Source organism: Saccostrea echinata, unplaced genomic scaffold (assembly GCF_033153115.1).
Source record: "Saccostrea echinata isolate AGI-Se365-2 ecotype Australia unplaced genomic scaffold, CSIRO_AGI_Sech_v1 ptg000009l, whole genome shotgun sequence".
Taxonomy (NCBI): Eukaryota; Metazoa; Mollusca; class Bivalvia; order Ostreida; family Ostreidae; genus Saccostrea; species Saccostrea echinata.
The window spans coordinates 14,461,880-14,474,691 of record NW_026889758.1 but is presented as its reverse complement, the minus strand read 5'-3'; the positions used below and the strand labels follow the sequence as shown (position 1 = coordinate 14,474,691).

General features: G+C 35.6%; 1 protein-coding gene across 1 annotated transcript in view; it reads right to left on the bottom strand.

Moving 5' to 3' along the window:
- Positions 1 to 2,844: 2,844 nt before the first annotated feature.
- The window catches only part of LOC133181835 (F-box/WD repeat-containing protein 7-like), a 46,185-nt gene continuing 36,217 nt past the window's right edge, over positions 2,845 to 12,812 (bottom strand). The window contains exons 10-11 of the mRNA XM_061316460.1: positions 3,451 to 3,566; positions 2,845 to 3,280 (exon numbers count right to left, since the gene is read on the bottom strand). Coding sequence (XP_061172444.1) covers positions 3,152 to 3,280; positions 3,451 to 3,566 — 245 coding nt within the window. The 3' untranslated portion in view covers positions 2,845 to 3,151. The remainder of the gene's footprint in view (positions 3,281 to 3,450; positions 3,567 to 12,812) is intronic.

Below are 12,812 nucleotides of genomic sequence, written 5' to 3'. Positions count from 1 at the left end.
ACTGGGCCAGAAAAGCTGAAACTAATGTGGAAGCATCTTGGGGTAGTGTAGATTCTAAGTGTAGATTTTAAATTGTTAAAAACATGACCCCCGGGGTAGGGTGGGGCCACAATAGGGAATCCATTTTTTACATTGAAATATATATGAAAAATCTTTAAAAATCTGCTTTTCAAGAACCACTGGGCCAGAAAAGCTGAAACTTATACGGAAATATCATGGGGTAGTGTAGATTATAAATTGTTAAAATCATGACCCCTGGGATAGGATAGGACCACAATAGGTGTATTACATGGGGGAAAGTCTGGTGAAGAACAGCAGGGCCAAAGTTACTCAGGTGAGTGTTGTGGCCCATGGGCCTCTTGTTTAGAATTAAGTAAAACATCAAGGTCAAGGTCAAAGTTGTTGGTATCCAAAGGAAGGTCTTATCACAAGGATTACATATGTGAAGTATGAAAGCCCTAGCACCAACCATTCAAAAGTTATGGCCAAGGTTTAAGTTTTTCAAAAATAGGTCAAACTCCTATGTCAAGGTCAAAGGGTCAAAGTGGTTGGTATCCAAAGGAAGGTCTTGTCACAAGGATTACATATGTGAAGTATGAAAGCCCTAGCACAAACCATCCAAAAGTTATGGCCAAGGTTAAAGTTTATCAAAAGTAGGTCAAACTCATTTGTCAAGGTCAAAGGGTCAAAGTGGTTGGTATCCAAAGGAAGGTGATGTCACAAGGATTACATATGTGAAGTATGAAAGCCCTAGCATTACCCATTCAAAAGCTATGGCCAAGGATAAAGTTTTTCAAAAGTAGGTCAAACTCCCATGTCAAGGTCAAAGGATCAAAGTAGTTGGTATCCAAAGGAAGGTCTTGTCACAAGGATTACATATGTGAAGTATGAAAGCCCTAGCCTTAACCATTCAAAAGTTATGGCCAAGGTTAAAGTTTTTCAAAAGTAGGTCAAACTCATTTGTCAAGGTCAAAGGGTCAAAGTGGTTGGTATCCAAAGGAAGGTGATGTCACAAGGATTACATATGTGAAGTATGAAAGCCCTAGCTCCAACCGTTCAAAAGTTATGGCCAAGGTTAAAGTTTTTCAAAAGTAGATCAAACTGCTAGGTCAAGGTCAAAGGGTCAAAGAGGTTGATATCCAGAAAAAGGTCTTGTCACAAGGAATACACATGTGAAGTTTGAAACCCCAAGCACCAACTGTTCAAAAGTTATGGCCAAGGTTAAAGTTTTTCAAAAGTAGGTCAAACTCCTATGACAAGGTCAAAAGGTCAAAGTTGTTGGTATCCAAAGGAAGGCCTTGTCACAAAGAATACATATGTGAAGTTTGAAACCCCAAGCACCAACTGTTCAGAAGTTATCACCAAGGTTAAAGTCTCATAAAATTTTGCAAAAGTGGGTCAAACTCCAAGGTCAAGGTCAAATATGATGGTACCCAAAGAAAGGTCTTGTCACAAGGAATACACATGTGAAATATGAAAGTCATAGCTCCAAACAATCAAAAGTTATGGGCAAGGTTAAAGTTGACAACAGACAAATAGACAGACAGGACAAAAACAATATACCCCCGGGATCTTTTGATCTGGGGGCATAAAAATACACCGAGGTATATATATCAACTATGACTATTTCATAACAAAGACAGTCACTTATGGATAGATAACAGAGCCTTTTTCCTAATTCAAATGACATCATAAAGAAACCTTAATAAATGGGAAAAAATTCCACTTCATACAACAGGATTTCACAAAAAGAGCACTTGCTACAAATAATAAGTAAATTTTTAAACGACCAATTATGATAGAAACAAAAAATTTACACAACAGTGGAATAAGGTAAAACTTTTGAAATGTTTATAAAATTTTGTTGTTCAAGTAGATAGTGTTAATACTTCACATTACTGACATCTAGCATCAAAGATATATCACACAAGATAATCTTAGCACTTCATTATCCATCTTTGATTAAAGGATTTTATCACAGTATATATGATAATGGCCAAAATCTTCACACCTTCAGAGATTTTTCTGAAACCTCTAATACATCCCAGGACAGCAAGTATAACAGTATATATCACTAGTAGCTGATTGATGACAGTATCACCTGTAGCTGATGCCACTATCACCAGTAGCTGATGCCAGTATCACCAGTAGCTGATGCCAGTATCACCAGTAGCTAATGCCACTATCACCTGTAGCTGATGCCACTATCACCTGTACCTGATGACAGTATCACCTTTAGCTGATGACAGTATCATCTGCACCTGATGACAGCGTCACCTGTAGCTGATGACAGCATCACTAGTAGCTGCTGACAGCATCACTAGTAGCTGATGACAGTATCATCTGTAGCTGATGACAGCATCACTAGTAGCTGATGACAGTATCACAGTAGCTGATGACAGTATCTCCAGTAGCTGATGACAGTATCACCAGTAGCTGATAACAGTGTCACCAGTAGCTAATTACAGTATCACTTGTAGCTGATGCCACTATCAACTGTACCTGATGACAATATCACCTTTAGCTGATGACACTTTCATCTGTAGCTGATGACAGTATCATCTGTAGCTGATGACAATATCCCCAGTAGCTGATGACATTATCACCTGTAGCTGATGACAGTATCACCAGGTGCTGATGACAGTATCACCAGTAGCTGATGACAGTATCACCTGTAGCTGATGACAGTATCACCAGTAGCTGATGACAGTATCACAGTAGCTGATGACGGTATCACCAGTAACTGATGACAGTATCACCAGTAGCTGATGACAGTATCACCAGTAGCTGATGACAGTATCACCAGTAGCTGATAACAGTGTCACCAGTAGCTAATTTCAGTATCACTTGTAGCTGATGCCACTATCAACTGTACCTGATGACAGTATCACCTTTAGCTGATGACAGTATCATCTGTAGCTGATGACAGTATCACCTTTAGCTGATGACAGTATCATCTGTAGCTGATGACAGTATCACCAGTAGCTGATGACAGTATCACCAGTAGCTGATGACAGTATCACCTGTAGCTGATGACAGTATCACCAGTAGCTGATGACAGTATCACCTGTAGCTGATGTCAGTATCACCAGTAGCTGATGACAGTATCACCAGTAGCTGATGACAGTATCACCAGTAGCTGATGACAGTATCACCAGTAACTGATTACAGTAAGGGTCCCTGGGGTCTCTGGAGATGCTGTAATTAGTTTGGTATCACTGACCAACATCTTGTGTAACCGAGTTGGATTGCGATGTACTGTATTCAATAATTTGCCACTCTGCAGAGAGAAAAATCACAAGTATTTATAATACATATAATGTATATTTATGGAATCCAATTTTGGAACCTATCCTGTGTTATGCACATCTGATTTTAATAATAATCTCAGATAATTTGGTAAAATATTACAGTCTACATACCATTGTTACTTTGTTAGTCTGCACTTACTTTGTAGTCCCAGACGTTGATTTTTTTCTGGTCCCCTCCACTGACTAATCGAAACTCATTGATATATAGACACCGTACTACCCCAAGATGTCCTGTCAATGTGTGTAAGTGGTTACCTTAAAGAACACAAACAAAACACATTGAAATATATAGACACTGTACTAGCCCGAGATATCAAATCAGTATGTGTATGTGGTTAACTTAAAGGATACAAACTCATAGATATAAGAGCTATAATACCACCAAGATATCCTGTCAATGCAAAGTGATAAAAACAAAACTCATTGATATTAGATCTGTACTACCCCATGATTTCCTGTCAATGTATGTGTGTAAGTGGTTACCTTAAAGGATACAAACACAACTCATTGATATTAGATCTGTAATACCCCATGATTTCCTGTCAATGTATGTGTGTAAGTGGTTACCTTAATGGATACAAACAAAACTCATTGATATTAGATCTGTAATACCCCATGATTTCCTGTCATTGTGTGTGTGTAAGTGGTTACCTTAAAGGATACAAACAAAACTCATTGATATTAGATCTGTACTACCCCAAGATTTCCTGTCATTGTGTGTGTGTAAGTGGTTACCTTAAAGGATACAAACAAAACTCATTGATATTAGATCTGTACTACCCCAAGATTTCTTGTCAGTGTGTGTGTAAGTGATTACCTTAAAGGATACAAACAAAACTCATTGATATTAGATCTGTACTACCCCATGATTTCCTGTCAATGTATGTGTGTAAGTAGTTACCTTAAAGGATACAAACAAAACTCATTGATATTAGATCTGTACTACCCCATGATTTCCTGTCAATGTATGTGTGTAAGTGGTTACCTTAAAGGATACAAACAAAACTCATTGATATTAGATCTGTACTACCCCATGATTTCCTGTCAATGTATGTGTGTAAGTAGTTACCTTAAAGGATACAAACAAAACTCATTGATATTAGATCTGTACTACCCCATGATTTCCTGTCAATGTATGTGTGTAAGTAGTTACCTTAAAGGATACAAACAAAACTCATTGATATTAGATCTGTACTACCCCATGATTTCCTGTCAATGTATGTGTGTAAGTAGTTACCTTAAAGGATACAAACAAAACTCATTGATATTAGATCTGTACTACCCCATGATTTCCTGTCAATGTATGTGTGTAAGTAGTTACCTTAAAGGATACAAACAAAACTCATTGATATTAGATCTGTAATACCCCGAGATTTCCTGTCATTGTGTGTGTGTAAGTGGTTACCTTAAAGGATACAAACAAAACTCATTGATATTAGATCTGTAATACCCCGAGATTTCCTGTCATTGTGTGTGTGTGTGTAAGTGGTTAAAGGATACAAACAAAACTCATTGATATATATATATATATATATATATATATATATATATATATATATACGGTATTACCCACTTTGAATATTTATGTGTTTAAATTTTAAGGACTGATAAGACATGTAAAATTAGTAAAAATTAGCACTACATAAAAATATATCTGTTATAAGGTATTTTCTCAATTTTTTAAACTATATATGAGGACACCTAACAAACACAGCTAAAACATCTCTTACATGCAAGAGCACTTCAGATTTGAAAAGATTGATTAGGTAAATTCTAATTGACTTGACGTCATTCATTTTAAATCCTTAATTATATACAAGGGGTACTTTGTAATGAATGCATTATATATCTTGTTACATCATTTAAACCTCAACCTCTTTGGCAATAAGGGTAGTACCAATAAGTTCTTTACAGTGATGTAATTTATGCCAAACCTCAGAATGACTGCTATCTTTTAAGAAGCCTACGATATTGCATAACCCACAGAAACCCCTTGTCTCTCTCTATCATTTATCACTGCCTGTCATCAGTGTTATTTTTTTCCTTCCTTTAAATTTAGAAAAATGTTGCATTTCTGTCAAGTTAATTTGTAGCAGATGAAAGCTATCCATCACCTTAAAGTTCTTCTCCTTTAAACTGATAAAAAAAAGAAAGAAAGAGCAGACCTGTAAAATTTTCAGCTCAATAAGACAGTAAAACTTCCTTGAATGCTGTAAGTTTAAAAGAATTAATCATATACAATTTTGTTAAATTGATTTATAAATTTTGCTGACTAAGATATATAAATAAATTGATAGTGGGGTAAAATATAAGATAAACAATTCAATTCATGGATTTTGTGTCTCCCACCTGAGGAAAAAAGGAAAGGGTGGAAGATTTGAAAGAAATGCAGATGGAGAAAGAAACTAGAAGTACTGTGAGCACTGAGCTCACAAAATGATATACATTCCCCCAACATGAGTGTAATGGCAAAGTCCATTTTTTGCTATGGGAAACCTCAAATATCTGTCCGATCAGAACACAAAATAGGAGGTGCACAATGGAACTATGTAATAAAGATTCTGTGAGTTTGATTAAATTTTATAAACTGGTATAGGTGGAGTTGGGGATAGGAGATTGGTACCCCAAAGTGTTACTGATGTATGGACAGAAGGACACAAACATCTCCATCACTAAAAAACCTCCCGCTTTTCAAGCAGGGGGTATGAAAAAAAGGTAGACCATTACCTTTCAGCTTTTGGCCTGAAAGTCAATAATGGTCTTTTTTAGTTAAAGAAATTCATGACCTTAAGTTTCATTGCAAAAAAACAAAGAACTAAATTTATCATGTAAAAACTATGTTCATGTGTGCAATATATGAATTTCTGACTGTGGTCTTTGACCTTTTGACCTCAAAATCAATAGGTGTTTTTTTTTAAGCTATAGTGACTAACAGTATAAAATGTCATTGCAAAACCTCAAAGAGAACTAAAATTATCACCAGGAAACCATTATGAGCAAGACGTGCATTTTTGACCTTGACCTTTTGACCTCAAAATCAATTAGTCTTCTTTAAGCATTATAGGTTATGACATAAAAATCCATTGCAAAAGCTCAAAGAAAAATAAAGCTATCATCAGGAAACCATTTCAGAAATGTATGAATTTCTGACCTTGACCTTTTGACCTCAAGATCGATAGGGGTCTTCTTTACAGCACTGGGTGTAATGATATAAAATTTCATTGCAAAAAGCTAAAAGACATTTTGAGATATCATCTGGAAACTAAAGTGTTGAATATATAAATTTTTGATCCTGACCTTTGACCTTTTGACCTCAAAATAAATAGGAATATATTTTTTTGTAGATTTTGAGAGTTATAGTATAAATTTTCATTGAAAAAGTTTGATGAAAGCTAAAGTTATAACCTGGAAACCATTTTTTGCAATGTATGAATTTCTGACCTTGACTTTTGACCTACTAAACTCAAAATCATTGGCAGTCTTTTTTAGGCCATGGGGAGTTGTTATATAAAACTGCAAAAGCTCGAATGCTTTTTGAGATATGATCTGGAAACTTAAGTTTTCCACACAGAAAAATATGGAGGGTAATGGTGTTCAAAAATCCAGACTTTTAAGTTTGCAAATCCAAACTTGTAATCGTATCAGTGTCATAGTCTACATAGGTACATGTAAGTAGGTAATTCCGACATCCTAGCATGCAGTTCTGAATATACAACTGTGTTGAATTTGAATTTATACTACGAATGTGTGTGTTTTTGATTTTATAAACTTGTTTATATATCCGCGCTCTGAATAAAACACAAAGACAATTGACAAGTCTGCAAATGTAAAGTCTACATGTTTATTGAATTTTGATAATGAGAAACTATGGAGGGGCATCAGTGCCACAATTATTTTTTAAATGTTCTTATTTTCTTTTTTTTTTATCTTTTTGTTTTCCAAATTAAATTCTTCATTTTTTTAAAATTTATTTTAATTCTTACTTCTTGAAGGCACAGATCTAGAAGGGGGTCCAGACCCCCCTCCCCCTGAAATTTGCAGACTTATTAAATGTTTATACTAAACGAACTAAAAGTAACCTTGGACCCCCTAGAAAACACTGATCTGTGTTAAGTTGACGACTACCCTCCCCCCAACACACACAAGTGCGCATGCGCGCGCGAAAATAGATTTTCATGCTTGGGAAAGGAGTTTACTTTTTTTTTTTTTTGCTTGTCAAGAAATTTCTGGGTTGGATTTTTTTTGAACTGGGATGGACCCTCCCCCTGGAAAAAAAATCCTGGATCCGCACCTGTTCTTGTTTATATTTTCCAGTTTTATTTTATTTTATTTATTTTATTATGGCAATTTTGATTCCTTTCGTATTTTGATTCTATCTTAAAATTTCAATTATGTTTCACTTCACCTAACTTAATACTTTTTTTGGTAACAGCTATAAGCAAAATCGAAAGTTTGTCTAAGAAAGTAGAACTTACAGAGTTAAACTAAGAAATCCGAATAAAATTTAAACGAAAAGGGGCGCTATGGCCTTTTATGTACAGGTACACAGAGATCTTGGCGAACAGTCTATCTACAAAACGTTGAAACATTTCTCTGGAACATTTTTTTTTTCATTTTAAAAACCATATATCATTCTTGCGTGTTTTCTATCGTTTTCAGGCCCATAGGAAGCATTTTCATTGGATGGGGGTGTGGGTGGAGCAGTGGACACAAAACAAAAATTTCTTGATAAGCTCCCCCCCCCCCCAAAAAAAAGGGACATTCCTGTTGAGGGGGCACAACGATAAATTAGCCTTATTTATTTTCTTATGTATTTACCAAAAAACTATTGAGGGGGCACAATTAATCAGAAATTGCCTTTTTTTCATTGGTATGGTATATACTGGCACCCTCACCCCACTCGCTGCCTATGTCATGGCCTTAGGAACCGGGGGGATATATAGATTACTATAGTAAACATAGATAGTATATGTCTGTGCCCACTCAATAAAAACGTCTGATGACCTCTTCTTTTTATTACTTGCTTGTCAGGAAATTTTTGGTAACTATAGTGCCCCCTCAACTGTCAACTGCAAATGTATGGCTGTGCCCCCCCCCAACTGAATTTGCTTCTTACGGGCCTGACGGACCTGGTTCGGAGCCCTAAAACTTAGATGAGCTCATTTTTGATCTCAGTCTCTCTATTCTATACATACTATTAATTCCTTTGGTAAACGTGAGACTGTGATCAAAAGTGAACCCGTCTAAGTTTTATGGCCCTGGTGCAAGATGTTTCAAATATGATAAATATGACTGCCATTTTTGATTGCCCACTTATGCTACACAAATATCAGGTATCTTTAAATTGATATTGTCATCACATTTTTTTTTAAAGTAGGACAGAGAAAAAAAATTTTCAGTAACAAATCTCAGGGCCGAAGTAGAAGGGAGTGAAAGGTTGGGCACTTTTTTGTGCAGAGAATAATCTTTTGCAGCTGTTTTAATATGAAAATTCATTTACAGGCTGTACGCCCAACCACCCACCACCCTTATTTTGCATTATTATTAAACTCTGGCAAATTCTTGCATTGAAAAAAAAAAGTTACTGAAAAGTTAAAAATATCCTACACATCGCCTTCCATGAAGGAGGAGTTTTGGCAGTTTATTTATTTATTTTTTCATCCTCAATTTTTTGGAGCCCCCCTCCTTTCGATAAACATTGATATGAATTAATCTGCAATTACTGAGTGGTTGTCTTTTTTTAATATGATATCATTGCAGTTACATTAGTTCTTAATAAACTGGGGCACTGATCACAGTAGCCTAGTGGTTGGGCGCTAGCTTCGTAGACCATGGGAGGGAAAGAATTCGCTTGTCCTAAGTTCCTAATGCCGGCCAGCAAAATGTAAGACATTTAACATATGTGTTGGTAATGACTATTCCTTCGGCATTGAAAGTCAAATTGAATGATTTTTCGGTTGAGACCTTCAAAACGGAAGCCCCTCTAGATCCGCGCAAGCCGTGAATAAGCGGGTAATGATTCATGTCACATCGTCAAATAAAATAAAATTAAGAAGATAAAATAAAATTGGAATATATGAACAAAAAGTTAGAATTAAAATTAAATAAGAAATTCAAATGAAAACATTAATATAAAAGTGGAAGTTAGAAAAAAAGAAAAGAAATAATATCTAAATAATTTATTTCAGTTGGAAAAAGAAGAACTTAGAATAAAAAAGGGGAAAAATGTGGCACTGATGCCCCTCCATAGTTTCTCATAATCAAAATTCGTGTAGACTTTACATTTGTAGACTTGTCAATTGTCTTTGGGTTTTATTCAGAGCGCAGAAATGTAAATTCCGGAAAACAAAGTTCACAACATCAAAAATACATTCATAGTATAAACTCAAAGTCAACACGGTTGTATGTTCGGAACTACATGCTAGGATATCGGAATTACCTACTTACATATGTAGACTATGAAACTGATACGATTACAAGTTTGGATTTACAAACTTACAAGTTTGGATTTACAAACTTACAAGTCTGGATTTTTGAACACGATTACCCTCCATAGAAAAAAAAAGCATAAATTTTTTACCTTGACCTTTTGTAGTGTTTTGAAAAATTGTTTACAGACAGATGTACAGACAGACGAATGACGGACACCTTAATATCGCATAAGCTCTTCTGGTCTCTGACCAGTAGAGCTAATAATGACATCTTGCCATCATTAGGTTCAATGATGGCATCTAAAAAAGAGGCCCAAGGGCCTTAATGGTCACCTGAGTATAATTCAACACTATTAAGGAACCAGAGATTGAAGTATAAAATAAAACAAAATAAACTAATAGATAGAGCTATGCTGCCCAAAAGCAAGAGAAATAGTATGATCAGGGATCATCAAAAGAATTAGTGTTGTACTAGTAACAAATCTTAAAAGTAGATCTATTTACTTGCCTGTGCTTGGCCCCCATTTGTCACTTTCACCATGCAGACTAAACAAAACTATAGTGCTTGCACAATACAGTAAAACCATGCTTACAGCGAACACGCTTATAATGAATTGACGTTTACAGTGAAGTGATTTTCATTCCCCGTGACTTTAAACTGTATTGTGATACTGACATAAGGAATTACATTTAATACGAATCAAAATCATCTGTCTCTGGCACTTGGTTATAAGAGTGTTTTACTGTATTAGTAAACCCAATCTCATTTGCTATCACACTGTCCTCTCTTTGTCTTTGAAGAACATTTAACGTACATAGATATTTTTGCCTCATTTGTATATATCTATTAATTATAAGTCTATCTGACCATTAAAAACTAAGAAAGTACTTTTTGTAAAATATTATGAAAATTCTTGCATAATTCTCTCATTCAAATTGACCTTTCAATTACATTATTTACAGTGATTAATTATCATAGGTGAATAGAAAACAGGCATAACCTCTCACAGTAGAATACAAATTAATATAGCCCTGCCCAGCACCAAATCACTTGACCAAGTGTTCCAGACCCTAACAAAAAATACTTTAATTATTTAACTATAATTTACTGCAGTATCAAATATATATTCTATAGTGAATCAAAGTTTTTATTTCAGTGAATCAAAGTACCTTTGAATTTCAAATTGTTTTTTTTTATTTTCTTAAATTCCCATATGTGGTTTTCTGATATTAAAAGGAATTATTACTATATTCACATAAATATTCCCAAAATTACATCATTGGTATGTAACTAAGAAATATTAAGGCTCTAAATATTCAAAAAATTTTAGAATAACGTTTCATAGGAAATCAAAGTATCAACATATTAACTATAGTTGACTATAATAGTAAATGTTTATTAGGGGAATTTCAAAAATCAGGCAAATATACCCTTGCTTATTACAGCTCTATAATCTGTTTGCCTCCTAGATGTCCAAGAGCAGAGAAGATTTTCAAAGAAATAATGCATTTTCACTACGTAATCAGCACAGCCCCCTTCCCACCCCACCCCCCAAGGAGTCCCTTACCCTTGGGCATCAAATTTCACAATCTAAAATCTTTAAAAACACACATTTGCTCATCATAACCATGCACTTAGTTTATCTGCTGAATATCCAGGAGCAGGGAAAATTTATAGGAGTTCCTTACCCTTGGGCATCAAATTTCACAATCTAAAATCTTTAAACACACACATTTGCTCATCATAACCATGCACTTAGTTTATCTGCTGAATATCCAGGAGCAGGGAAGATTTACAGAGAAATGATGCATTTTCACTATATAATCAAAAGAGCCCCACCCTTACACCAGAACCCAAGGGCCATGAAATTCATAGTTTTGGATTGATTGATTGATTGATTGTATGTTGTTTTACGTCCCATTCGAGAATTTTTCACTCATATAGAGACGTCACCATATACCGGTGAAGGGCTTCAAATTTTGACCTTTACTCGGCACTCAGGGCCATTGAGCAGTGAGGGATCTTTATCGTGCCAACGCCTGCCGTGACACGGGGCCTCGGTTTTTAAGGTCTCATCCGAAAGACCCGCAACTTTCACTCCAAAGTGCCGAGCGCATGGCGAAGGAACAGTTGCTACCTATTTTTTATCGACTTTGGTCTGTCGTGGCCGAGATTCGAACTCACGACCTCCCGATCACGGAGCGAGCGCTCTACCGACTGAGCTACCGTGAACGGTCATAGTTTTGGAAGAGGGACACTTGCTCATCATAACTATTCTTGGTTTGTTTGCTTAAAACACAGAAGCAGAGAAAATTTTCAAAGAAAGAATACACTTTCACTATATAATCAAAAGCCCCCCTCCCGCAGAACCCTTCAAACTGGGGCCACAAATTTCACAATTTTGGAAGTAGTACTCATACTCATCATAACCATGCACCTAGTTCATCTGCTGAATATAAAGGATGAGAGAAAAAGAATTTTCCTGAATTTATGCACTTTCACCATATGATCCTAACTCCAGAACCCCTGATCCTGGGGTCATGAATTTCAGATTTTCATAGAGGGCTCAATGCTCATTTCAATCATGCCAACAATTTGACTGCTTGATGTCCAGGAGTAAAAAAGAATATTTTCAAAGATAGCACTAATTTCGATGGTTTTAGCCCTACCCCTAAGGCTCCAGGTGGGCAAGGACCATGAAAGGATGTATTCACAATATCAAAAGAATTGACCTATAGGAGAGAATAAATTCCCGAAAAAATGACATTTAAAAATCCTTGTTTATTAGTTGTTTTCTACCGTACATATGTCTAAATTTTTCAAATTTGTATTTTGCACCTAAAATTTATTATTTAAAACTTTAGAATAAACCTCCAAAGTTGGCCAAAACAGCATTTTGTCCGTTAAAGCGTCGATTTTTGCATGAATTTTGTCCTAGAAGTCCTTCAGGGCAGGCCTGCCCCTAAATAAATTTGTGATATTTCGATAGGTTGGGATGTAAGGAAAAATTTAAGATAGGATTTTTTTAGGGGCACCCCTGCCCTAGGGTCGAAATTCACAAAAAACCTA